We start from the raw sequence: 27,163 nt of genomic DNA on the forward strand, positions 1-27,163 counted from the left end.
CCAATGCAAACCCGCAAAATAGTACAAATGCGGAATCAACTAATGGGACGCAGTAGCCTCGAATGCCTCACCCTGATGTCCCCGTCTCACTCACACTCCCGAACTTACTATCAACCTTCTTCGCTGGACTAGGTTCACTCAACAAACCCCCTCTATCATGCAAAACCAAGTCATCCGGTTCCACCAAAGTAGTCCCATCAGTCTTTGACATCTTAATGGTCGCCAGAGATCTTTGCACAAATATTCCCTCTGTGCTGCTGCTTGAGCCTTTAGGTAGAATATTCCACGATCTAGCTCGTGCTGCGATAGCGCGGAAGATTGGTTGCATGTGAGGCATACAGGCTACCAAGATGCCTACGCCGCTTTCGATATTGGACCATACGACGAATCCTTGTGCGTTGGCTGTTGCTTGACCGTTAGAGAAAGAGTTTGGTGGGAATGGGAATTACCTACATGATGCGTTCAACGTTCTTGTGAAGTCGAGTAAATAGGGGATGCGGATACAGCTGGCTGCAATGAGACTAGACGAATATTAACATGAATGCTACAGCGGAGAATGGGAGGCTTACAAAATACCAACACCGAAAATTACCATAACGCCAGCCTTCTTCTTCGGCTGAAGACCCAAAGAATATAACTGCGTCAACGGTAGCGCAAACATCCAGACATCAAGAGCAATGTTAACACCAGCGTGAAAAAAGATGATTGCTGGGATATTAAGTGTGATCCCGCGAGGAGGATACTCTTTCCATCCATCCCAGAGTAAGTGAATTGGTTGTCGCTGCAGTGCGCCGCATATGGTGACGATGATTGTCGTGACAATGTTGAAGGCAATAGTACACTTGATGATTAATCTGAAAGTTGGGTCGGGGAATGTTCGGAGAAAGAAATAGAGTATTGAGAGTTTGATGAGGCAGAGACTTAGAACGTAGGCATATTGAACGACGAGGAGATACTGTATTTGTTAGCCGAGGTTGCTGGGTAAGTGTACGAACTTACTATGTGAAACGTGGTAATGGTACTGTCGTCAAGTGTCCAGATATTCCGGCCCAAGCCCGCAAATGTCACTACACAGAATAAATAATCAGCTGGTTGGACATTTATATGATTCAGAACTCACTCAGGCCCATGATAATGCATTGAACTCCGGTAAAGAGCTAGAATGTTAGTAAATCAGCATGACGCATAAAGAAAACCCTTACCGACGCCGCGATGATGAGGTAATCGTCAGCACCCCATTGTGAAAAGCGATAAGATTTCGTGACAGTTCGAAGGACGATGGAAAACACCGCTATCCCGAGGATCGTGTAGTTTATCCCCCTAATGTTGTGATCGTTGTCGAGCTCTGGTCTGCCGCAGTTTGTTTGCTCAAGCTTGAGAAAGTCTGTCAAGCAACCGTGAATGTGAGTAGCTTGATCCTTGTAAGGCCCATCTTGAGGGTTCTCTACCGAATAGGTCTCGTATCGGGCATGCTGTGCGGATACTGCTGGCTACCGCATTGCTGAGTTTGTGATCATGGCATATTCGTTCTTTGTTGGCGGTCGAGAATGTCGGCTTATCAACGAATTGCGAGAAACATTTGATCTATAACTGATTGATAAATCCATAGCGCGAGATAGATGGGGTATACGCACGGCACATTGCGACGCGTCCTCTAGCCTTTGAGCGGTGGTCGGTGAGCTAGCGCTGACTTGCTGAAATATAGACGGTAAAATGAGAATAAACAAGCGTAGTATTGCGAATAGCTTCATGGTGGTCTACCGCGCAGGCGAAACATCGAGGAGAAAAGCACCCAACAACTCAAAACCCGTTGTATGACGGGGTACACTGTCTCATTAAGAATTCAGGGGCACGGACTAGGTGTTTTGCTTTGTCGACGCTAATCCAGGCATACCATGTCCATTGGTCTGGATTAGACGAGCTTCCCGTACTCTAAACCAATGGGTCGTGTTAGTCCGTGCTCATCACACCAAAAGGAGCTAGAATTGAGCGCCACGGAGATCTTCATGGGATATGCTTATGCATTCCAGGGATACAGATTAGGCTTATTTTTGCTATGCAATCGAGTGGGAGATTGGCGGGGAGTTCTTGGCAGGGCTTTAGCTAGGGTCTGGGTTTACGAGGTTAATCTGTTGGTGGTGAGGATGGGTCTTGGCTGCGGCAATGTTGCCGGCAGGGCAAGCCAATGATATCATCAACTGAGCGCTATGATCTGGTTATTGATTTGTACTTATTCGGCATTGAATAAAGCTGTTTCGCATAATTTTAGTGTTTAGAAAAGCGAACCATCTCGGGAAGGCTTCGTATTGGACTGCACAGGTCTGTTTGACAGATACAAGTGCAATTTGGAATCGGGGCCAAGTCCGGGGAAGTTCATCGACTCTGACGCCTCGTGTGGCTGACGGTCATGCCGGATATTAGCTGGAGGCTGTAGGGTTGAGATATTCGGATGCCGGCTGAACTTTACTGTTCACGGAATGAAGGCTTTGCGGATCATCCATACCCGTTGATCCACATCACTTCCGGGTACCGCTTTCACTACAAGGCGCATTCGAGATCCGGCATGGCGCTTAATCTGGAAGCGTTTACTTTGTGAAGGGCTACAGACGACACATAGAGGCGTTATGAGATGTTAATATCTGAGAATCGAAGTACAAATTCGATGACTGTTGGTAGGTGATTAAAAATGATGGGAAGCCAGTTTGTGCGCGCATTCGGCCTGCTTCAAATATGACAAGCACTTGCAACAGAATAGCTGGAACACCGATAGCGATCTGATCTTCCACGAGATTCCACTGAACGAATCGTGCGCTAGGGCATAGGGCACGCGGATAACGTGTAGTTGCGTTAGTGTTAAAAGAATGTCTAGTCATGGATATTTCCAGCAGCGGAATGGCCTCAATTTATATCGCAGGCTGTAGTCGATGCTGTAAACGCCGTTGTCAAAAATCCCCAGGTCTAGGGTTAGCAGTATGGATCAGACTGATTATATAAGCGGGAAATTCACACCGTCAGCGGGAAATCGCTAGTGGGTACATGTCACGATCCAATCAAATTGAGCAAATGTTGCCAAGTCTTGACGAACTGGAGCTGCTAACATCAAATTTGTCCAAGCAACCACCGTAAAGTATGGAAACGGTTCCGAATATGTGGAGTTTCAGATCTATATAAGTCTTGTATTTCCGGACCTCGGCATTCTAGTGAGTCCGAAATTTGGCCAGTATTTATTTATTCCTGGCAGCCTCTCCCTTTTTCAGCAGCGTAAGGTCTGGTCTGTTGGTCAACCTGGCAGAAAACACCAATCATGTCTCGGATATCGCCTCTTTTCCGCCAACGGCTGATCCTTGCCGCCAAAGTAGCTGTTGGAGTCTCAATCACCGGCGCAGCAAGCTTTCACCTCGTCACAAGGAAATGTTACTTTGAGCCCTTTGGACCGGATAATGGCAGATCATTGTATGAGCATTCGCTGCTGAAGCAGATCAATCCTTGGAATAAACCGGGTTCTGCCGACTCGTGCGTGAGAGAGGTGCCGTTCGACAAGCTGGGTAAGGTGCTTTTGGAGGATGCAAAGAATGGAGGAACCAAGTTGGTTGAGAGATTCATTGCGGGAATGTGGGGAGGATTTGGTAAGGGTTAAGGGAACCGGTGATTTATCTTTAATGCTGATGATGATCAGGATATGGTATCCAACGGAGAATCATGACACTCTTCAAGAACGAGGCAAACAAGAACGACCTATGGGAGAAGAAGGATCTCCTAGAATCTACCTATGAACCAGGTATGCTATTCCTGATTTTGCTGTTCCCACTTCTGACACGCAACAGGCACATACTTCACTAACCATTTTGTGGTTCTATCAAAAACACCAACATGCATCACGATGAGAGGTTGCTTCGATCCTCACCAGTCACCTCCATCGCCCATGGACGTCGACAATCTCGTTGAGATTCGCGCGGAGCTAGACGAAGCAAAGCAGGTGGCCGTTCTCAAACTCCAGGTCATCACGTTTGATGGAAGGAAAGAAGCGAGTGATAAGGAGGATCCTTTTGGCGGAGTTGGAGGGTGGCTGCACAGACGTTATTCTACGCTGTTGGTTGAGTCAGGAGCCAGAAACTGCCTGGAATGAGCACGTTGAGGGACATATAATAAAAGCAAACTCTCTCGATGATCAACTATGGACTTTCAGCCCCGAATTCCAAAGTACTTCAGTCTGTGGCTGGAGTGCTTCAGAATGGTGTTTCTTGGACGGGAATGGAGTGACATAACAGCAACGAAAGGTTGCGATTCCATTCAACAGAAATACGTTCCTGTACACTATATACATTCACACCACACATACCTGAAACTCTGCATCAGCGTTTACGGTGAAACTCAGTCCATGACAGCTTACCAATATCTTCGTTTCTTACCCTATTAACAATTATCGATAGCATCGGCCCGCACTGCAATATCTAGCAGTATTCTTGCAGCATTCCTTTTTGCAACACTTTTTAGTGCGGCAGCAGAAGTTACCGATAGAGCACTTTCGGGGGAACTTGGCAGGGCAGACTCTGGCAGCGAGTTGGAGAGCCTCGCCGTGGGAGAGACTGTAGCCGTCTTCGCCGGAGGTGGCGAGGTCTGGGAGACCCTCAGCAGTGCTGATGGCGGGGCCAGCGGCGGCAAGGGGGATGAGAAGCAGGAGAGCGGCGGTGAACTTCATGATGAGAGATTGAACAGAGGTTTCGGTGTCAATTGGGTACAGAGAAGATGAGGTGAGGCAGCTTGTCGAGGTCGCGGGTCTGACCAGCGGAAGTCGGGGTTCTTTATACTTATCCGACAGACCGACAAACTGGATTCGGGTAAGATTGCGCCGCTATTAGTTGTAGGTGACCATCGCGAGCCATACGTCGACTTGCGCATCACGGCCTCTGCCCTTGCGCCCCTCGCACTCCTAGCTCAAAATGGCATGGTGATTTACACGATGTTACATCAAGGGGCATAAGGCTGGTTTCATATAAAGAGTTGGACGATCATGATCCACTCTTCGATTAAAGCTGAAAGTTAGCTTCGTCTGTGCCGTCTGACTACAGCTCTTAGCTTGCCGAGTTGGCAGTTCGCAGGCATTTAAGTGGCACGATGGAAAGTAATTAATAGCTCAAGCTTTTCTTGATTAGATCCCTCGGTGATGTTGGGCGTGAAGAAGGCGCCTAGACTGGTCCATGAGATTTTATTGGCTAGATAAAAGCATTGGCTGAGGTGATAGGCAGGAAGCTTATAGTGAAGCTTCTCCGCGAATCACAGATCCAATCCCAATAAGAATAGCGAGTGGTGGTTCTTTCGAAGCTTCAAGGTAAACTGCCTATGAGCGACGTAATCTGTGACGGAGGCACTAGAAATGGTGTGTCCATTAGCTGCACAACGATATCATTGGCTTGTTGAAGCTTTGGCTTCGCCCCCTCAATCATGTCCTTGTTCTACGGAGGACGATTACTCAGCGAAACCAACCTCCTCGCTGTTGCGATGCCACAGAAATCTTCATTGTTCTCCTTCAATAGTGGCAGGGCAGAAAACTATTCATATGACTCCTCCGATGGCGGCCCTCAACCCGACTACTATTTTGAGGCTGGAGGCAAGTGACATGTCACAACAGGAACCGTCGCTGTACGTTCATCTGCGTAATGCTACATGCACTTTACATCTGAACCAAATGAACTAGTTCCAACCCCAAGCTGACACTCCTTTGGAACCTCTACTCGTGGCCGTTCTTGCGAACAATGACGGTGTACCCCTTAGCAAAGAGTGGATAAAGACGTTACTAGACAAGCTGGACGGCTGTGATGTTTATGATCGCAACCTGTTCCTTTCAGGTGTAATTATCACGACGCCGCGCCTTGGCCAGATTGTGCTTCGAGATTCTTGGGAGTACCTAAAAGAACCTGGAATGAAATGGCTCGATATTGTAGTTGAAGGCGGCGAAACGCATCTTCCTACAGGTCCTTATTCTACACCGATAATAAGTTTCACCCCGGCTCTCGTTTGTATGATGATGAGAAAGGAGGATTTTTCTTGGGGTTGAAACCCAACATGGATCTGTAAGTAACTTGTCCATTGAAGCCTCTGACTACCACTAATATGGACAAGATCGCCATTGACAGTGTTTAAGCGACTTGGGGTTGCAAGTATCTCCAATACCGGCCTCGTAATTGCCGTTCCGTCTCGAGCACCAACACTCGTTACCAACGCCCCGCCAAATCTACGTGTTGCAGTAAAGGACTATTTCCTCGTCCATGGAATTAAGACATCACTTTGCAACCGAGCCTACTACGATCTAAGCGAGCATGCAGCTTTCACAGCTGAGGTGATTCAGGCTCTCACTAATGACGGCGCACACATACGGGGATTGACGAAGCTCAGCTCAGTGATAGCCCCAGAAAAACCCGTGGATGCCGTTGACTATTCAACAGCATCGAATCCCAGAGGGAATGGGTACCAGTCTCCTGCGGGAAGCGGTAGTGGAAGTGCTGCTGCTGTTGCGGCTTATGGCTGGCTTGACTGTGCGATCGGCACTGATACGAGTGGAAGTGGTCGTCGACCAGCGTTGGCGAATGGTGTTTGGCAATTCAGGCCTTCTCATGATTCTATCTCGTTGAGAGGTCTGGTTAAGACCTATGACATATTTGATACGTCCTGTGTATTTGCGAGAAGCCTTGATACCCTACGTCGAGTTGCGGACACTTGGATTGCAGTTCCATCTCTGGTCAAGAAGCAAGCATATCGTCTCGATGGATCAAAGACTTGAAGCAATAACACCAACGGAATTCCAGCATCCTCGACCTGACCTGACTGAAGTTGGCTGCAACCATACTGTCCCAACAGACCAGCCTGGCAGTAACATGACGGAGCGCCAGGCGGCACCATTGTCGAACCTGGACAACATATAATGCCATCTTTGGTGCATTGGCATTGCCCACGGCCTTCTTCACTGCGAAAGACACCACCCCGACTGACTTGAGTCGTGAATGGACGGTGGTTTCGGGAATGGCAGTACGTCGGCCTCTCCCGCCTGGTCCTTGTCCCGCTGATAGGTTGAATAAGCGCCTTATTCCCATATTGCATGTTTAAAGTAGCGCGTCAATCTACTATGGGGGCAAGCTCTCCCGCTTACACAACCGTCTTATCCTACCTAGTTATTAATCTGTTTGGTGCAGTTCGGCTGGCGGGAGAGAGGGCTGCACGGCTTACTGATGTTTTCGTTCGTAGTATCGTTGTGATCGTACACGCGACAGAGCACGTTCACGAGCGACCCGCGCTTCTATGGATTCTGTCTTCCTGGGCCAACTACGCCATCTAGGGGCTTGTTGAGACATTATCTTGCTTGATCTCTGATAGCAGATGAAATGGGTGCCAGAACATTAAGATCTGAGAGACGTGTCTTCTGGCTGGGCTCGTAGTTTACATAATCACGTTAAAAAACAGAGCGCGGCATCCTTACAACGTGCTGGCGTCCAATAAGGCCCAGCTAATTGAATGGCAGCTCTCCCCCTGGTCGCCTCGGATTTGGGGGTAACAGGTTATGAGGATGCCCTTTGGCGATTGCTAGTTTCTTATTTGTCAATTAGGACACCAATACAACCCTACAATGGTTATGATATATATTTATTATAGATACGGGGTTCAAAATACTCACAACTCTGACATGATGTAGCAGGTATTGTAAAGAGGGTGGAGTAACTCCCCTAGTTAGCTCCACTGAAGTTTATTCAATAATACGTGGCAACTGGTCCTAGTAGCATGGGTATGTGCATAGCCTCTTACTATGGACCTTTATAAAGGAACTTATGTGATGTCCTAGATGTTCTTTCTAGAAAATATATCAAAGCCGGAATGGATGTAAGCTGAAAATACTGGGAATGCTGTCCTATCCCCTTGGCTATAGAGGCGCTATATTAAAGTACCAGTTCCGGCCTCGAATCAAATCACATATTCTTCTAAACCCGATAAACCAATGGCAATTTTATAAATAGGTATTATTGAGGTCTTTTACTACCTCCTAGTAGGAAAATCGCAAAGTACTGATCAATATAACCTGCCTGCAGCAGCTATTTCTAAGTCTACTGCTTGTAATGTAAGGGCAAAGGTCGCAGAGACCTGGTGGGGCAACGATACCTCCGTGTAGCGCCTCCACAGACAAGAGGATAAGGGCCAAGTCTTTGAAGCTTATAGCATGAGTCCTACAAACTTTTTGATATGGAGCATATACGGTCAAGATACCTAGCGCGGGTTAGGACCTTAATCCATGGGAGGGGGTAATACAGTTGAGGCCAGGTAGCAGTAATCTCGTAGATAGATAATAAAAGCCCGAGTAGGTGATTCCTGACCCCTTATTTAATCTGGTCTCTACTTTCTTTATTATACTTAGTAGCTTGTAGATTCCTCACATACGGTCGATCGAGGCGGTTAGATAAGATAACCTTAAAGACGGCTAGATAACCTTAAAAGGCGCCTCACAGGAAAAGTGGACCTATGGTCTTGCTATTCGATGTGTTACAATATGCTTAACTGGAAGTACTTATGTACGTCGATCGTCTAGCATAAACAGGAAGGTGCAGGCATGAATTTCTGCAAATTCTACGATGCGGCATATACGAGGTCAAGATACCCTTGACGCGAACTGTTTAGGCAGACTTGTACAACGGTCGTCTTTCACAAAAAAGGAAGGTACAGCTTGAATACATCCGAGGGAAGAAAGTTGTAAACACTATATAAGAAGACATATTCTCTGCTGTCTTCAATATACAAGCAAAATCTCTGGAGCAATACAGCCAGCCTTCGAACACTATCCTTTTTCTTTCTTTTTCTTTTCAAGTCTACAAAGACAGAAATACTCAAGATTAAGGCTACGCTTTTGACTCTTCTTAGCAGTGCTATAGTAGCGGTCTCTGCCGCGGTAAAGCTTCTTATAGATGAAAGGGGCTATATATAAACTAACTTCTACTTAGGCCCTTCCTGATGGTGTTCAGGCAGTTGATAACCCTCTCGAAAGGTATACGCTTCTTCCGATGGAATGGACAGGTTCTATCAAAGAGGGAGCCGATCCTATCACTCTGTCTGGTACTGCTGAGGTGAGTAGATAAGCTAGTACTGCATGCTAAGAACATATAGATACTAATGGCGACTTAGGAGGTTGTTGCTCAGATTCAGAAGCTGAACCCAGATTACGTGTTTCTAGAAGGCAATACCAGCGAACCTGAGATTGGAAAGCGCAGCCAAGTAAGACTTTAAACTATCCTTCTTGTCATGAAACTTACGTACATACGAACCAGGGTCATGTTATTTGCAAAGTTAGTGGATTTGGCGCTATGGATGTACGAGCCGCCCACCGGGAGAGAAATTACCTTCGCTCCCTAGGGAATAATGTGTGCTATGTGGGCGCAGGGCCTCGCATGTGCACTAAAATCGCTTGCGCTACTGCCGATGCTATCATCCTTTGCAACGACAACGGGCACGCTATTTCACCTAGGTGCTCCTACCTAGCTGATTACATCGACCATATTATCAGAGCTTGCTCATGGATAGTCAACAGCCCTCCTTGTATAGTCAGGCCTTGCCGCCCTTCTTGGTCTGTCGATATGGTCCGAGGGCAACAGTTCGATTCTGATAACTACAATGTTATTGTTGCTAAAGACACTTGCTAGTTGGTTCATCGTCTATATTATGCATATTCATTTTGGGGCTGGTGAGACGATGAGAAAGTGACTAGCTAGAATGAGACGAGATAAGTGCTTGGGTTTCCAGACTATTACGCTGCTCTGTTAGGTCTTAGTTTTCAATCGAAAGCCCAATCTTTCCTAGCCATTGCTACCCGACGATTCAGTTGAAATGGGTAGGGAGGCAAGAGTTTCTAATTTTCAGGTCAATGCGATTAGGTTGGAGAGGTTGTGGGCAGTAAAGAAGGCAAATAGAGGGAGAGGGGAGCAAAGGATAGGAAATATATCGTGAGAGCTTCTATTGAGAGCAAGGGCGGAAGAGTCAGGGGCTAGTACCTAAGAAAAGCCTAACCACCATCCTAAGTACTATCCCGAAGTAAATAATTCGCGCCAGAATGCATATCGAGTCATCTCACCGTTCTGCCAGCCTGCGAACAATAGTCCATTTTTCTAGTAGTGTTATGGCTTTGGTTAAGTTATTATTACAGTTTCGCCCTTATTAAGACCGTTAAATTAATCATACAGCCTACTTGCTCTCTCTGCAGAGAGCTTCAAAAGCTTGAAGCAGGTTTGCCTTCAGATCCTCTCAGTGTTCAACTCCAACATTTATCCTTAGCAAACAACAATCGATGCTCTGATCCAATAAGGCTCGCCATTTAATAAGGCTCTCCACGCCACCACGGTTGGTCGCATGATGCAACAGATACAACCTGATGGGTAGTCTCCTGGCAAGCCTTTCATCTTTTATCACGAGTGCGAAGACACCATCATAACCGTGGGGGATCTGTTTCCGCAGCCACGAAGATTCGCCCTGGTCTCTGGCTGGAGACTCGCATGTCGGACTTGGGCTACTACTTCTCCGACGGGTCCCAGCTCTTTGGCAGACGTAGGAAGCCTGTTTATCAAGAATCCAGCGCTCCTTACTTATCTCTCCATGCGGAGTTCAAGCGTTCGGACACTCCACACGCCTAGCCAGCCCCCAAGACTTGCCATAACGCTGCCAAGGGAAACACGTTCACCTCTTGATTTGTCAATCCAGCTTTCTGTTGCCTCGATATCAGGACGGAAGCTGAGCACTCCGCAAAGCATATCCGAGTGCCCTCCAATATACTTTATCCCGCTATGCATGATCATGTCGACGCCCAAAGCGAAGATGATGATCAGATCACAGCTGTTCGTGTAGAGGGCAAGTCCCACGTTGACCTCCTGGAGATGAAGTACGGTGATACCTGGGGAGCGGTCTATGAATCTACCGTGGTCGAACCCGCCAGTACAAGCAACGTGGATGTCAAAGCCTGAGAGTATCTATACTGGGTTGATGTTTGGTTTGGGCAGAAGCTAAATGGCGTTCAGTTTTGGTAGAGTGGAGGGAAAGAATTGCGAGCGACAGAAGGCGGAGGCACAGAGGGGCAGGTATGGTCCTCGGATCACCATGTCACCAGTGTGTATGGGATCAACTACGAAAGAATCCCTCATCGGGTTTGGAGGGCATCATTGTCGGGCTTAGACCTCTGTTCTTGCGATGGGACTAGGAAGATAGCCAGCTGAAGACTAGAAACCACACTTCTATTTTAGTATAATGCAGGGGACCTGTCTAGAACCAGGAGATGCCCTGTCTAGCCAGTGCGGCTGAGGGGTCTAGATCAACGCCTCGCAAAACTATTGATTCGAGTATCGAATGATAATGCTCAACTACCGAGCCCACGGGGTTCTTGTTGCCCCTCAATTCGTCTATAAGAAACAAACACATTCCCTCGTCCGCCGTTTTCCCCTCAGACTTTCAATTTCAGTTGCTTGCGAACATTATTCTGCAGTTCTCAGTGGTATAAACATCCTGGTTCAAGACCGTGAGCATGGTCAAATTAGCGCTTCTTAGCTGGCTAGCGGTCGCTGCCCCTGTATTCTCCGCACCAGCCGATGTTCTCAGCCCTCTGGATACGCGAGCTTGCACTACCCCAGCAAATACCCTCAAAAACCCGGGTTTTGAGTCCAGCGCTCTCAGTGAGTTTGCACCAAAACGACATGAGCTACCGTCTCCAGCATGACTAACACACTCAGCACCATGGGTCTTCCAACCCACATACGTCAAACTCGGCAGCGCAACAGTCGTGAAATCTGGCTATAAAAGCGACCGCGCGATCCAAGCCGCGGGAACCTCCGGACATAACGATCCAACCAGCTACAACAAACTCTTCCAGACTTTCAAGATCTGCAAAGCATCGCGCTTCCAGCTCTCATGGTCCATGCTCCTCCCCAAAGATAGCGTTAAGTATACAGCGCCTGGAAAACCAGGCTTGTATGTCGAGGCCAAAGGTCCAGATGGTTTGTGGTATCAAATGGGCTCTTTCAGCTTCGACACCAAGACTTTCAGTAGCACCATCTTTACTCCGAGTTTCAAGGGTACGCATAAGGTTGACCAGTGGGCAAACTTTGTGGCGGACTTTCCGAATTCGCAGACTGGCACTTGGACGATTTCTATGGAGTGGTATGTTATGGGGCCGGGGTCAAAGGGGACTAAGACTTCGACGCTGAAGTTTAAGATGGATAACTTTGTTGTGAAGCCTAAATGATGGTTGATGAACGGATTAGTCAATGATGAGGGGTGTTTACAACGTAGCTTCCTCAATCCCCGAAAATAATTGTGTATTACATGGTCTATAGCTCTATGCGCCGGTGTTATCTTTTTGTCCTTGTATCCTTTCCAACTCTATTGTCACATAATTGCTCTTCATCACTCCTAGTCTCTTCAACTCTGAACCACCGCGCAACTGTGATGATAATCCTGCGGGTGCTGTCGTCATCTTGTCCATGGGTTCCGCTCTCTCGTTACTCCCCGGTCTACCTGCCCCCAGCTCCATGGCATCCGTCCGACTGGACCATCCTCAAGCTCGCCCGATCGTCAAAAGGTCCGTATGATGAGAGCCGCTGTAGTCGTTAGTACTCTTGTCTCGAGCCAGACTCTTGAAGAATGCTCGTAGTGATGGGAATGAGCCTGCAACGATGCCTACTCCGCATTCGACGACTGTCCAAAGAATGATGTTTCCGACTTGGTCTTGGTTGAATCTGGTTGGTTGTGGAGTCGTACGTGGGGAACAGGAGAGGACGTACAGATGAAGTGCTCAGGTTTCAGGTAAGCACTCGAATATTGAACTCGGACGATACTCGCAACCGATGCTCTGTCACAATTGTCAGTACCCTATGCCGCGTGAACAGAAGGCGCTTGCTTGCGACTACATACATAAGATAAATACTAGGGCCCTGAGGAGGCAAGGTTCCTTTTCCCTTTGTTTCCCCTTACGTGATTACCTTGACTCCACTGTCTCCTCGATCAACCATGTCTTACTCTGTCAAGGGTCGATTTGCGATTGTTACTGGTAGTGGCTCAGGTCAGTGCTTCTTTCATTGTGACTGTTAATGACCGTATACTCACTCTGTCAGGCATTGGCCACGCACTCGTTCATCTATTCCTCAACGCAGGATGTTGGGTCGCTGTAGCAAACGTACGCCTTCGTCCTGAAGCCGAAGTCACCATCAAGTTCATTCCGGAACCCCTCAGGCATTTAACCTCTCGCAGAGGATCCTGACGATGCATATGTCGGCCAATACAAGACCTTTACCATCAACACAGCCAATTAGACTAACACAGGCTGCTCTTGACTACTGGCAGCAACACACAGAGGTTCAGGGTAACCTTTTATTTGTGGCCAGTATGGGAGGTTACATGCATTCTATGCAAACGCCTTTGTATTTTGCAAACAAAGCTGCTCTTGTCAGTATGGTCAAGCCTCTCAGTGGCTTGAAGCGGGCTCTCGGTGTCCGCAACGGAGCCATTTGCCCTGGCCCAGCTCATGTATGTTCTCTAATACTGCAATCATGTGGTTTGCTAATAAATCTGATAGACACCAATCTTTGAGCAAGAATACTGCCGCGACAGACTCCAACGCGGCGACGTTGCTTTGGAGCTAGAACATGTTGCTGAGCTGACCCTCAAGGTGTTCCAAGAACCTCAGTACGGTGACGGAAATATTGTGGAAATTGTGATGATTGGTTCCAAGGAAGAGCAGTCTGTCCATGTCCGCGAAGTCGGTTTGAAGGCTTGTATCCCCACTGTCGGGCCTTTGGATGTGGGAACACGGGCTATGGCGGAAGAAATTGAAGTTCTTCGAGAAGGTGAAGGAGAAGGGCATGCGTTCTTCATCTCAGATATAAAATACCTCTGATATATACATTAAGTTAAAATCATGATTGTTTTTGGGTTTGAAAGCAATTTGGACAAAATGCGCCACAATTCTTGAGCACCTCCACTCAATTCCAGCTTATACATCGAGTATGTTAATGAAGCGCTACGAAAAGCATTTTTAAACTCAGATGATCCGCCAGCGCAGGAAAATTACCCCTTTCGTCTATGCCTGGCTAACTCTGTGTGACACAATGACGTACGTGATCTACATGCAGATCTCTCGTCACAGAATGTCTTGCAAGCCAAAGACAATCCCCGTGAATGTTCTCCAGGTAGGATCAAGTACTTATATAGAGCTGACTTCCCTGTCGCTTAAGGTTTGCGAGTTGCGACTTACAAAAATCAAGCAATAAACCACTTTGCACATGAGACACCAAACTCCTCTATCAGAATCACCTATCATCTCGAACAAATTGAAACCATTTAAATACACTACTCCGAATCTCTCAGCATGTTGGATTTCAGCATGCTAGACCGGCTCGTCAATAAGCTCATGGGTGGCGATGAATTTTATGGTCTCCATGATCCTCAGGCAATCATTGCGAAGGGTCAGGAACTTGATCGCAAGTACGGATACATGTACGGCAACTACTACGAGAAGGAAGCTCGCAAGAAGGCAGCCCAGATGAGCGCAGGATACGGGAATAGCAATGGGGGCGGTAGTGCAGGATGGAGCAGCTATGCACGCTAAGATAAAGCATAAAAAGCTAAGGGGTTGAGACAGGTCTAAAGGAACACGCAGCATTTAACTTTTCTACATGCGACAATGAAGAAACGACCCCTACACTAAGACAATATCTGAGACCTGCAAACCTTCCAGCAGCGCTTTTATACGATGAGCGTAGGCTCTGGAAGTGCTCTCCAGAGTCTCCATGCTTGGCTCTCGCAAAGTATCATCTTTCTTTAGGCGTTGCGAGAATTTGGTGTAATTGCTTATTAATAAAGCATTATGGCTGATCCCAACATGGCCAACTCGCTCATAGCCGTCACTTCCCAGCTTTTTGACAACATGGATACCACAGAAAGTAAAATTGCCTTCGACATTCACACCAAGTGGTATAACGAATCCTCCAATGGCAGGGGGCCATCCTGTAGGCGCTGATCCATCTGAAGGGCTATCGGGCTTATAGTCGTTAACACAAAGTTCTTCGACGCGAATGTCTTCCAACGGTGTGACTGTGTTGCTGATCTTGCCATTCCAGACCCTCATTGGTGTGACCTGGGTTGACAGTAAGGACTTCACATCTATCAGGGGAGCCTGTAAGGTGATTGAAGACGTTGAGCAGTCTCCCATGTGGCTTGGACCGTCAGAGATATAGCTCACATCCCGGACTGTCACGGAACGAAGCGGGCTCCAGATCCCATCCCACATTATCTGTGACGAGACAGAAGCCCAGGACCACGAAGGATATCTTGAAAGTCTCGGTTTTCTGACCTCTGGCGTAGGCCAGACCATCCATAGAAGATCAAGTGGGAGGTGTTTCTCCCAGATGCCAGCCAGATATCTATCACCCGGTCGGATGTGCTGCATGCGTTGAGCAACTCCAGCTAGCGCTATCGTCTTATCTGATTCATAGGTCACATTCAGTCTGGAGTACTCCTGAACTGACCGGTGCCATGTGAACTGGTCCTTGTCACGAGGGGCTTTATCCACGCAAGCGAACAGGGTTGGCTTAAAGCTCTTGCCGTCGTTATAATCCATATCGTTACATCCGGTTTCACTACGTTGTGAATTTCGGCACACCCAGATGACTTCCTCGTTGCAAAAGTGCAATACCCGTGGCGACAGTCTCATCTCTTGATAAATCCATGCACGATTCAGCAGGGGGTAATTATTGTTCTTGTCTAGTTGTGTCCAGTGATCTGGAAAGAGTGGTGCCCGTTGACGGACATAAATGTCTTGATATCCAGGAAGCAACTTGGCCACGTATTGATGGCTAGTCTCCGAAAAGCAACCTTGGGATCCATCATGGGACTTTGTAGCTGCGATAGTCAGGAATGAATGCTGATAAACATCTGCCATCTGTGCTGCTTGTTCTCTCCAGTCTTCTGGGCTGTCCTGGATGATGCAAAGCGAGTCAATCCAAAGATAGATAATTCCAAGACCGCGACATATGTCAACAGCATCGCGGAACGTTTTCGACAGTTGATCTAAGGGCACTTCTGTTTTGAAACTGCCGATTGTTTGTGTCGTCGTCTTAACAATATTGATCTTGCCCCAGCAATGGCTCAGGCACGCGTAGCGCAGATTTTGTCCAAGATTCTCTCGTAGAACCAGGGTTCCATTACTCAGGTCGAGCAGTCTCTTTGGACATGTGAAGGAGGCAGACTGATCTTGGATCTGGGACCGACAACCTTCGTGCGTACCTACACACTCTTTTATCCAAGACTGGATTGTGGTGGTTGTTGTCTGAAATTCTGTAGTGCTGGGGAAATGACCTAGACGCAACCGTCTAATGCCCAGCTCAGCGCCTTCAACGCCTGTAAGCAAGAATCATTAGTCAATGATCCATATGGCCCCAATTACTATGTCAAAATGATGCGATATCTTAGGGAGAAACTTCGTCGTGACCCCTCGTCGTCGAGAAGCTTAGATGATAAAGACTTGCCATGTTCGTTGAAAACCTCCAACGAGATCTCCCCACCGGACCAGTGAATCGTAACGTAGCCATCAGAACTAGCCGCCACTTGCAAGATGTCCCCGACTTCGATGTGTGCTGCTCCTGTCCTGATGCACTTCAAAACAAACGTACATCGGGGACAATCGGCCTGAGCTGCTTGTAGTAGCTCATCGTATGTGCAGGCTTGATCGGCAGTATCGGGGGATTCTGTGAGTTTACAGGTAATGCATTTCATTTTGCTGTCAAGGATAAGGGAGCACGGCATCGTCCGCTGAAGAAAGACACCACTCTTGTGAGTCAAACAGCACGACTAGCGACGTGATTACAAACTTAGAACCCAATACTTTGCAGTTAAGGGAAAGGTCATGGTTTCAAGGTTGGGACAGGTATTGTGGTTTTGGATTTTCTGTTGCGCTTGCACTTCTGGCACAACCCTCATAGGCCAATCAAAATCAGCAAACATGTAACAATTCCGCATGGTGGTTGCGGGGTAAGCAGCAGCTGGGAGCCGCATCATGGTGGTCAGCCTGGACAGGTTTCCGCCAGTCCACGGAGGTTTAGCTGGCCCTTTCATAACCGAGGCCCTAACCTATACCAACGGCTAAAATATTCAGCTTTATGGCCACAGTTCCGCCGGTTGTCGATGAAATTAAACTATCTTTCAGAAAGAGGGATCGATCGGCTTCCGGCTTCGTTACTGCTATCAATTGGCAGGTAAAAAAATCGAAAGGCTTCTTGGTTCTTTTTTGGGATAAGGTTGACATAATCGAAAAGGTGTAACTGGCTGCTGTCTATCAATGGTCGAAGCCATCAAACTCGGTGTCTTTCCTAGTAGCGACAAAACAGGAGATTCAAAACACAAAATGAAGAAACACTCATTGGTACATGATGCCTTTTGATCTGACGTCCTGTCACTTTGGAATCGAGATATATAGTCTCAGAACATGTGAACCCAACAAGGTCTCGTCAAATCATCACTCAATATTAAATCGGAGGCGGCCCGGCCTTTCAGGTAAAGAAATGGGAATCCTTGCACTGAGATAGATCTCCCTCAGCTTATACGAAACAGGAAACTTGATCTGTGACATTCAGCTCGACCAGGCCCTCTTCGGCATTTACATGGTGATATTAGATCGATATGGTAGTTCAGTTTGTTTCCTCTTGTGATAAGAGCTACTTATGACCTCATCAAAACATCTATGTTGTACTGAATGTGCATTTGAGCAGACGAAAGGAGAAATCTGTGCATGATCTCACATGCAATGAAGATCAACAGGCCTCGAAACTGAGACCTGTAGGTAGCTCTGCCCTCTGAACTCTGAAAACGTGTAGGCCGTCAACCTCTACTTGGCAATTGAGCTCTCGGCAAAGCGGGGTAATGTACCGTATCTAGTAAAGATGGGAGAGCTGAAAAAACTCAATTTGGCTGTCTTCTCGGCCCGTGATGGTGCGGCCCGTGCCAGGCGTGGTTCGTCGTCTGGTGCTATCATTCATGTTGACGTAAAGATCTGCGCATCGTGTTTTGCTACAAGAGACTGATTGGTGGTGACTCATTTCGAGTGCATGCATACATTGGGACACTATTGACTTCAGAAACTGACATGTAACTCTTCATTCTGGGTCGCCGGAACTATCTCGTAACAATCACGTAGTCAGTTTGTTGATGGCGCTAGAGACGTGGAAAGGCGATGTAGTTACCCAAACTCGCCCAGATCCTCATGTGAGCCGAGGGCAGGTTCACATGTGAATTGATGGTTGTTTGAAGCTTGAATAGTGCGGATGAGTGCTGATGAAGACGAATCCAACAAGCGCAACTGAACAGCTACAACATTTACCCTTGAATACTACCATTATCTCTTCGAAAGCTCGCCTCAGCACAATCACAACCGTCACCACCGTCGCTTCCAAGATCATCTTCTCAGGTCCTGGTCAGAAGTATCTTGCCAAGGGCTATCTCTCATTCATGAAGGCGAACGACAACCGCAAGGTTGGAGCGGTGTTCAACACAGCCTTGGTGTTTCCTGCGCTTTTCTGCACTTGCTACCATTTCTATGAACTCTCAAAGAAGCCCGTTAGCAAGGAACGTTCGTTGGCTATCATTGGGGAGACTTCAAGTATGGTGCAGTATGTTGGGCGGATTTCCTATTGTGATGCGATTTTTGACCCTGAGCCATCGACGAGGCTCATACCAGCTAGTGTTATGGCGGGATGCAATGTTGTCATGTTTGGATTAGAGACTGCTGGTGTCTTGATCTTTTGATTTCTCTTGTCAAGACAGTAACTGTTTGCGGTTGAAAGCCCAGGAGAATGACATACCGCATTCTTATTGGTTGTTTACTAGGACTGTTGTCAGATGTCTACAGCTGCATAGCAAATTAGGGTCTTTAAACTAAGATACCGTATATGTAGCCACATTCTGCATCTCGTCTTGGCCTAAAATTGGTTGGGCAGCAATGCATTTGGCCACCTAAGCACCTCGTTGATAAATATCCGTGAAAGAAGAAACAGACATGGTCTCTTTGTTCGAACCCTATCAACTACCAGCCTGTCGTGTCAAAGCCCCAGAGTTACGGAAATCTAACTCTCTACACATCTAATAATACATAAGTTACCTTTTTAATGGACTCTGCAGAGTGCTACTTATGCGACACATGTATCTCAGCCTTGAGAGGCAAAAATAAGATCAAGGATCATTCTTCACACGGTAGTCATTCTCTCAGCGACTACCACCACCAGAAATATGAAGATTTGGTTGTCAGTAAGGACAACAATTGCTTTGTTTGTACATGGTTATGGAACAAGTTACCAATCCTACCCGATAGCGACTCTTCAAAGATCGACGGCTTTCGGATCTATTGCACCGTTAATCGACCCAATCTCAAATTTCTTGCCGTATACCCCTGGGCAATGAATGTTGTGCTCAAAGGTAGGATTTCCGCAAAGATCGATGACAGCTCATTGACCAACACAACCAGTCTCTATGTGCGCGATGGAAGATCTCGGCAGCCGGGGCTCCTCGCCTCCGCCGATTTGGACTTTGCTTGATGCTCAACCCTGGACTGATCTTGACGACCATATGGGAGCGAGCAGATCTCTTCATCAGGTCGAAGCCTGGCTTTCATCATGTGAAGCAGGGCATGAATATTGTCTTTCACATGGCTGGAGTCCAGGGAAATATTTCCCTACCAGAGTTATTGATGTCGACAGGGTCGAAGACGGAACAGTGTATCTCCGTGAGAGATCCGAAGTCAAAACCGGGTTCTTAAGCGAGGGAAACAAGGCTGGAGACCTACGCAGAGGGTATCCTGCATACTGGACACTCTCGCATCGATGGGGTGACCCTGAGTTGATCCAGCAACTCTCACAGAGCACGGAGAATCAGCTTCGGTCTGGCATGGGAGTGAGTGATTTGTCGCCAACCTTTTGCGATTCTTGCCTGCTCGTTCGCCGTATGGGCTACAGATACATATGGATCGACTCTCTGTGCATCTTTCAGGACTCTCTCAGCGAGTGGCAGCAAGAAGCCAAGGCGATGGTAGATGTATATCGCCATTCATTTTGTAAAATTTCCACCATAGGCGCGCCCTCAAATCCCAGCAGTGTCGGCCTATTTTCCAGGAGAAGACTTCCTTTGAGGCTATTATTCTTTTTCCAGATACACGGGCAACACTTGGACGACGAAAGAGGCTTCAGGGTTGGGCCATGGGTAGTTTTCAACGATTCTATTTGGACGGACGACGTCGCAAGTACACCCTTGAGCACACGCGGGTGGGCTGTACAGGAACGTTTCTTAGCTCCTCAAGTTCTCCATTTTACGGAGAACCAGATATACTGGGAGTGTCTAGAGACCACGGTCTGTGAAGCAGATCCAAGCGGGGAACTCTAGATCCTTGCCAAAGATTGGCATTTGCGCCCGCCTATTCAGACAGTATACAAGGCGGTGGGACGGGAGATCGCGAGGAGCCTTTCCAAAGTACTCTTGGGGCAGCAGTATATAACGTGGGAGGAAGAAACAGCTTATCTCACTCTCTGGGGTGACCTTGTGTCGATCTACGCAAACTGCGCTCTGACAAACGAGTCAGACAGACTTATTGCCATGTCTGGTATCGCTAAGAGCTTCCAGGAGGCCAATAAAGATACATACTTAGCTGGACTGTGGAAGAAGGTCATACACTCCGATCTGGCCTGGAAGACTGACGCTAGCGATGGGGCTAAGGTGTTTCGCAGTGACTCGTCGTATGCTCCGACATGAAGCTGGGCTTCCGTTGTTGGGGGTCATACGACACTCAACACGGTCTATCAAAAATATAGAGGCATCCCAGTCTCTCTTATAAACCTTGTTGCGAAGCGAATTGTATCGGAACCCCCAGGGAGCGATCCTACAGGCCTACTACGGTCAGCAGAGCTCGATATTGAGTGTATGCTGTATTACTACCGCTGGACGTCCCAGTCGACCACACTCGCGGTATTCAAGGACGAGGCTAGACATGATTGCTATTTCAGAAAGGAATTTGGCTCACAACATCTACACCTTGACACCGCGAATATGGCGCGAAAGTTCAAAGAGATGGCGGAGGTGGAAGGGGTTTGTGTGCCGCTATGTGGGGGCTATGGATGATATGGAGGTGGAACAAACGTATTCATCATGCTAGAGCATGTCTCAGGGACTACTTTCAGACGTATTGGGACTTTCGAACACGGGGAAATAGGGAGATTGATTAGTGAATGGTCTGTGCCCGGCACACGCATCACACTTTTATAGCTTGTAGCCATATGATCTTTCTCTTCAGGAACGCACTGCTGAAGTGACATTCGAGTTTTGAAAGTTCCCCCTCATGAAGTAGCTTTACTGAAAGTTGACTTCACGTCGAACGGAAAATCCGGCAAAGATCGAGATCGTAAAATGTCCGTGATTCTTGATCTTCTGTAACCTTGCAGCAGCGATGTTCTCGGGAGTTTTACAATACTCAATCACAGAGCTGTATTTCGTGCTCATGATTGCCGCCTTCACCAGCAGTGCCTTTCTTTTCACTCGAAGTCAAAGACGCTTCAACTCCGGGTGGCGGCACTTCTGGCTCACCTGCCTGCAACCCCCGATGCCTTATCAACATTTCACCAGTTGACGGAGCCTCCGCGCAGAGGTCCGATGGCTTCCCAGGCTCTTGCAAGGAGTACGCCTCGGGTCAACTGAAGGGTATCAATCGTTCTTTCGATGGGGGGCGTCTCATCATCAACGGTGTCGGAGGAAACCTCGTTATCGACTTTGTCAAGAATGGTCGTGATCGCCATGCTTCTTTCACTAACTGTAAGGAAGCTGTTTATACTGGTGCGCAGTGTAGCCTTAAGCAGGGCGGTTGTGACAAGCTGGCCGAGTCTGGCTAAGCTTCTCCAAGGATAATCTGCAAGAGGGGTTTCACTGTTTTCAAACCACACTCTTTATAAATTATTGGAATTTCCCTTCAATTGCCTGGCTCGTTGTCTGTAGCCTAGGCATAACTTCGTAACAACTTAACTTATGTTATCTTATTCTTACATCATTTAGTGTATGCATCTGCTATCAGCATCTCGCCGTCAATAACATTCCCCATGGACTTGTAGAAGGCAAGGCTGGACGAATGATATGTGCCTCATATCTCAGTCATGTTGAATTTCGGGGGAGATACAAGTTCCTTAATTGCCTCTGCTTATTACCTGACATCTTATTTACCGCAGGAGGCCATCTTATAACTTCTTTGCGCACCCAACTCCTCGTAATGAGCCAAAACTAAGAAGTCAGAGTTCGTTACTTAGCCTTATGGGGCATTTCCGCTAAGTAGATCAGCATTCTATATGGACACAGATTGGTTTTTGCGCCTGGATAATCGGCCACATGTAGAATTGATATCATCTCAGGGTCTAGGTGTTCCTAAGATATTCACGAGTGATCATACTCTATCGGCTATAAACTAAGCCCCTTTTCAGAAACTAGGCTTATTAAGATTGCTTCTTCCATTTCAGCTTTCATTTACTCACCTTCTTGACTTGGAAGTATGTCTGTGCGAATAGTTTCATTACCTGCGCACTTAACCTAGTTCGATGTGACGCTCTGTTGGTTGTTGTGTTGTTGGCTGTCCCCTGTCACGCCTGCATATGCAGCTGGACAAATATGGAAGTGCACCAGGGAACATGGCAAGGAGGTATCTGGAATACCATTTAGCATTACAGAAGGAAGAAATGCTTCAAAGGCTTCTTGAAAGAAAAACCTCTGAACATAGAATAGCTTTCTTTTAACTTTGCATTTGTTGATGATTAAATGGTGGTGGGAACAGAGCCAGATCATCGTTCAACCGTAGCATGTTGATCTGCGGCTCGGCCCTGAACTAAACCTATCTCGATCATCGACTGCATATTATCCGAGTATGAGGCGACCCTGTTTAATTAAAGGCCCATGTTACCTTGTTCTTGGCTTGGGCTCACAAAGCAGTCAAAGCAAATGAGCTCATCCACCACGACCAGTACTGGTCCTTCAGGCCCTGCACCGGGTCCTCTTTACCTGCGAACTGCCCATCATCCGTCATTTTTGGGACTTCGCTTTCTCTGTCGCCACCATGCTCACCATTTCAATCCTCACTTCAATTCTCTCGATATTCGCCAGTCATGTCTTGTGCAGCACCAAATTCCTGCGTCCCCCAGAATTCAACCCCTTTGTCGATCTTCAGGCTGGGTTTGAACAAAATAGAAAGTACGAAGTTGGAGATATAATACAGCTCCTCTGGGAGACTGATCTGAAAAATGTTGCGCTGTACTTGGTCCAAGAGATAGGATCAATCAGCCATAACGTAACATTGGACTGTAGGATATTCCCAGAATCTTGTACTCGTATTCTCCATGCTGACCTGGGCACCTAGCATCTCGTATTGAGTGGAAGGCTGAGTGGGACGTAGTCGGATTAGTGAAGAGAAACGAAGACTCTGTGTATTACTTTGCCTTGGGCGACCCTGACGATCTTACGGCGCTCATTGCTTTGACGCAATACTTCAATGTCACCGCTCCGGAACTCGAAACCTCTACCACGCTGCAGGCCTCTACTACGACTCACAGCACAACCTCTCAAAGTCTTGGAGTGCAGTCTACGCAACTCATCCCTATATCTACGGTTACAGATCAATCCTCGAACGAAGAAGCAAATTCAGATGCTGGGTCTGACTCTGGAATTTCAAAGGGCGAGATTACAGGAGCAGCTGTTGGCGGAACCATTGGCGGTCTTATACTTCTTGGTGCTGTTGGATGGTTGATCTGGAGAAGATCAGCACGAAAGAAAAAAGACACGGACGTCTCAGTGGTTTCTCAAAGTCAGCACCAGCAATTTCACTCTTCCGAGACAAAGGCTGAGCTACCTGGTGACCCGGCGGTGGAGGTCTATCCTTCAGGGTATGCTAGAAGTCCTCCTGGATTGCATGAAGCACCTTGATGGGAAGGGATTGAAGCAGAAACATTGAGACTTGTGACTGAGAGCTTAAATCAGCACAGAGAACTTAGCAGAAACATTGAGCTGACGAATTAAAGGGGAGGTTTGCTCATATACCGATAATTTATGAATATTATAGAGTTAGATTCCCATTGAAGTTAGTTCACGCTATACCTCGTACTCGCTAAATAACCCCATGACATTTGGAGGGAAACGTCGTCAAGACCATTCAAAGGACCAACTAACTCTAGTTAGAACCTCGGATAACTCGGTCGTTCTCTCAGTCATAAACGACTGCGCCCTTCCGATGTCATCGGCTGCATTAGTAATCCAATCGAGGTCTGACTCACATTAAAGTCTTTCAAATGCCTCGTCTTCCTCAGTAAACGCATAAGCCATACACTTCCTGGAGGCCATCGATACTATGTGGCTATACACATCTGTCTTGTTGAGAAAGGAAGATATCAACCTTGATGGGCAAGATTGCGACTAGTACAGTCAATGTGTGGGGTGATGATTCATTAGACGATAAGATTCTAGTAATTGACTTATGACATGCTTTGAATTGTGTATATGTGTTTATATATGGCGTTTTACTTTCTCAGATTTCCAAAGTCTAACCTGATATCGTCAGAACACCCCTCATGCCGCCAGACCTTTGGCAATCTTACTGAGCCTCTGACCTATTAGTGGCGGCATTGTTGTTGGGGCATGCGAGTCCTGGCTTATGTTGAACTGGCGTTTGACAATGGCCCTCAACGAACGGGGTTAACCATCGCCTTCAAAAAAGACATGAATCCCTTTCGTCGATACCCTGGGCTCTTTTGAACCACTCAAAGTCAGCAGATGTGGACGGGCAACACACGAACCCTTCGCCTTTTGTTTCCAACCTCTAAAAGGGCACCATGCAAATACATTTGGTATTCGTCTCGATAGTTGCTACGTTCGTCAGTCTCGCAGCTTGTGAGTCGAAATTTATTCGGCCCCCACAATGGGACCCAAACTATAATGGCAACCGAGACTTGGGCAAGAACATACGCTACAGCGATGGCGAGGATATCCCGATCATCTTTGATTCAGACGACCCCAATGTCGAACTGTATGTTTGGCAGATGAATCCTGCAAGCAAGAAAGGAGGACAACATACTCTGCTAAACAGTAAGACGAATTCGCTCCTGGATCTTTCCGAAAGCATACTGACCTAGGTTTGCAGGAGATAGCCTATCGCGTTCCAGGAGCTGGAAGGCCGAATATGACATGGGCCGCTATTTGAGACATGGCGAAGACTCTGTTTATTGGTTTGGGATCTATAAATCTGGTGATCAGCAGACACCACTGGCAGAGTCTCAATACATCAATGTCACCATTCCGGATTCTGCTCAGCACCATAAAGTCACAGTTTCGGAAACCATAACCGCTGTACAAGAGACAGCCACCTTACAGCTACCACCACAATCCACCACTCAGTCCACCACTCAATCCTCAGCAGCAACCGAGACGCCCTCCAGCCAAGAAAGTAAAGCGAATAATGGGTCTGGGTTGACGACTACTGAAATAGTGGGTATCGCCGTCGGTGCATCACTTGGCGGCGTCCTGATTCTCGGGGGCATCTGTTGGTTGGGCTGTAGGATATCAGCAAGGCGTGAAACTCCATATGGACACGGCGCGCAGAACCATCAGCCATACCAGTGGGAACTCAAAGACATGTACATTTCTGCCCCTCCAAGAAGGATAGGTGGATTCCTCGAAGCGCCGCGATATTAAAAAGCTGGTGCTTGCTGCGAGAGTTTAGTATTCCAAAGTCAAGTTCTAGGTTAAGGCGACGCTACCTCAGTGCTTTTTCTAACCAGGAATAAAATCGCTCACGATCATACTGTACTCGGTGTATACGCGCCGATGTTGTTGATTTGTGCTCGGTTGAATTAGTAATCGTATTATGACCGCAGCTCCCTCTGACTCACTCACCTAAATGGCTCAGTACTAAAAGGATCGCCTATTCCTCTAATTGCCAAGCATTCATAACCTGAATATCATGAACTCAAAGCAAAGACCAAAATGAGTCTCCAATTCACCACTCTCGATGTTTTCACCACCAGCGCCTTTGAAGGCAACCCTTTGGCAGTGGTGACGATACCCCCACCAAGCCAACAGGCTCCCCTCACCCAATCTCAAAAGCAACGTATCGCTCGCGAGTTCAACCTCTCCGAGACTGTTTTTATTCATGATGTTGAAAACCGTGCAGAAACAGACGAGAGGAAGATTGATATCTTTACTCCACAGTTCGAATTGCCATTTGCGGGGCATCCGACTATCGGCACAGCTGTTTTTCTTCAGCCCCAGGGCGTAAAGACAATGATTGCAAAGGCGGGCAGGATTAATCTTGAGTTCGAAAACGGCTCTCCGCGTGCTTTAATTCCCCACGATGTTAAGCTTCACAAGGAACGTGTGCCAAAGCATGAAATTGAAGCTGGTTGGGATGGTAAACTCGCCGAAGTCGCTGCCGCTGACGAGGGCGCACCGCTGTTTAGCATCGTCAACGGGATGACTTTTGCGCTCGTAAATCTCCCATCTCTGGAGTTACTCGGCGCTGCCAAGGTCGGGGCTATGGGTTACATCGACGGCGACTTGCAGGACGACGGTTGGAAACACGATTTTGACTCAAGGCGCTACTACTATACGCTGCTTGACGGCGAGATATCACCTGACGGAAAGCATGTGCAGAATCTTCGCACGAGACTTGTTAAGCGTAATATGGAAGACCCAGCAACTGGAAGTGCTGCGTGCGCGTTGTCGTGTTATTTGGCGTTGCATAAACTATCTGCGAACTCGATCAGGTTCAATATTACGCAGGGTGTTGAGATGGGGCGGGAGAGTCTTATCGTAGTAGATGCTGAGGTCGAGACGGATGGAGCTGGAGAGAGAAAAGTCAAGACTGTTCATCTTAGTGGAAAGGCGGTTGAGGTCATGAAGGGGACTGTTAGAGTACCTCAGTGAGGGCATTGATGCGGGCGCAGTAGCTATGACAGCGACCATCTTGTACGCACTTTAATAGCTACTTACCGAAGTATCTGTGTATCAATTTTGTTCCGTATCTCATAGCCAAGATACCTGATACTGAACCTTTGGCCTCATTGACCGATATTGCTTGTGCAAACTGCGAACGTGTGTA

The 27,163-nt window shown here is 47.5% G+C and overlaps 9 protein-coding genes across 9 annotated transcripts; 6 read left to right on the forward strand and 3 right to left on the reverse strand.

The window, feature by feature from the left end:
- Positions 1-67: 67 nt before the first annotated feature.
- On the reverse strand, positions 68-1,641 carry FOBCDRAFT_201170 (uncharacterized protein; the record flags this gene model as incomplete). The annotated part of the gene is made up of 7 exons (XM_059608996.1): positions 68-408; positions 454-521; positions 570-955; positions 1,000-1,067; positions 1,121-1,157; positions 1,203-1,483; positions 1,635-1,641. The coding sequence occupies 7 exons, from the start codon at positions 1,639-1,641 to the stop codon at positions 68-70; spliced, it is 1,188 nt and encodes a 395-aa protein (XP_059464837.1).
- Positions 1,642-3,304: 1,663 nt separating this feature from the next.
- FOBCDRAFT_260428 (uncharacterized protein) lies at positions 3,305-4,185 on the forward strand (the record flags this gene model as incomplete). The annotated part of the gene is made up of 3 exons (XM_054704482.2): positions 3,305-3,626; positions 3,677-3,778; positions 3,825-4,185. 3 exons carry the CDS (start codon positions 3,305-3,307, stop codon positions 4,124-4,126), a joined length of 726 nt encoding a protein of 241 aa, XP_054560457.1. The 3' UTR covers positions 4,127-4,185.
- A 1,878-nt stretch (positions 4,186-6,063) lies between these two features.
- On the forward strand, positions 6,064-6,778 carry FOBCDRAFT_201172 (amidase signature domain-containing protein; the record flags this gene model as incomplete). The annotated part of the gene is made up of 2 exons (XM_054704485.1): positions 6,064-6,071; positions 6,121-6,778. 2 exons carry the CDS (start codon positions 6,064-6,066, stop codon positions 6,776-6,778), a joined length of 666 nt encoding a protein of 221 aa, XP_054560460.1.
- Positions 6,779-8,530: 1,752 nt separating this feature from the next.
- On the forward strand, positions 8,531-9,674 carry FOBCDRAFT_201173 (uncharacterized protein; the record flags this gene model as incomplete). The annotated part of the gene is made up of 5 exons (XM_054704486.2): positions 8,531-8,552; positions 8,802-8,926; positions 8,979-9,101; positions 9,160-9,249; positions 9,303-9,674. 5 exons carry the CDS (start codon positions 8,531-8,533, stop codon positions 9,672-9,674), a joined length of 732 nt encoding a protein of 243 aa, XP_054560461.2.
- Positions 9,675-10,272: 598 nt separating this feature from the next.
- On the reverse strand, positions 10,273-10,814 carry FOBCDRAFT_239624 (PLP-dependent transferase; the record flags this gene model as incomplete). Its single annotated transcript, XM_054704487.2, has 3 exons — positions 10,273-10,497; positions 10,530-10,609; positions 10,646-10,814. The coding sequence occupies 3 exons, from the start codon at positions 10,812-10,814 to the stop codon at positions 10,273-10,275; spliced, it is 474 nt and encodes a 157-aa protein (XP_054560462.2).
- Positions 10,815-11,464: 650 nt separating this feature from the next.
- On the forward strand, positions 11,465-13,906 carry FOBCDRAFT_260429 (uncharacterized protein; the record flags this gene model as incomplete). The annotated part of the gene is made up of 8 exons (XM_059611264.1): positions 11,465-11,687; positions 11,745-12,171; positions 12,428-12,592; positions 12,644-12,767; positions 13,039-13,072; positions 13,125-13,186; positions 13,354-13,536; positions 13,586-13,906. Exons 1-8 carry the CDS (start codon positions 11,540-11,542, stop codon positions 13,904-13,906), a joined length of 1,464 nt encoding a protein of 487 aa, XP_059467170.1. The 5' UTR covers positions 11,465-11,539.
- An 801-nt stretch (positions 13,907-14,707) lies between these two features.
- FOBCDRAFT_273623 (heterokaryon incompatibility protein-domain-containing protein) lies at positions 14,708-16,782 on the reverse strand (the record flags this gene model as incomplete). Its single annotated transcript, XM_054704489.1, has 2 exons — positions 14,708-16,407; positions 16,488-16,782. The coding sequence occupies 2 exons, from the start codon at positions 16,780-16,782 to the stop codon at positions 14,708-14,710; spliced, it is 1,995 nt and encodes a 664-aa protein (XP_054560464.1).
- A 1,728-nt stretch (positions 16,783-18,510) lies between these two features.
- On the forward strand, positions 18,511-21,309 carry FOBCDRAFT_239626 (heterokaryon incompatibility protein-domain-containing protein; the record flags this gene model as incomplete). The annotated part of the gene is made up of 6 exons (XM_059610272.1): positions 18,511-18,631; positions 19,180-19,473; positions 19,523-20,400; positions 20,434-20,783; positions 20,859-21,148; positions 21,212-21,309. 6 exons carry the CDS (start codon positions 18,511-18,513, stop codon positions 21,307-21,309), a joined length of 2,031 nt encoding a protein of 676 aa, XP_059464838.1.
- Positions 21,310-23,134: 1,825 nt separating this feature from the next.
- Positions 23,135-27,119, forward strand: FOBCDRAFT_250149 (uncharacterized protein; the record flags this gene model as incomplete). The annotated part of the gene is made up of 6 exons (XM_059610907.1): positions 23,135-23,378; positions 23,435-23,957; positions 24,279-24,319; positions 24,931-25,093; positions 25,230-25,729; positions 26,039-27,119. 6 exons carry the CDS (start codon positions 23,135-23,137, stop codon positions 26,986-26,988), a joined length of 2,421 nt encoding a protein of 806 aa, XP_059464839.1. The 3' UTR covers positions 26,989-27,119.
- Positions 27,120-27,163: the final 44 nt, after the last annotated feature.

Source organism: Fusarium oxysporum, chromosome V (assembly GCF_013085055.1).
Source record: "Fusarium oxysporum Fo47 chromosome V, complete sequence".
Classification (NCBI taxonomy): domain Eukaryota; kingdom Fungi; phylum Ascomycota; class Sordariomycetes; order Hypocreales; family Nectriaceae; genus Fusarium; species Fusarium oxysporum.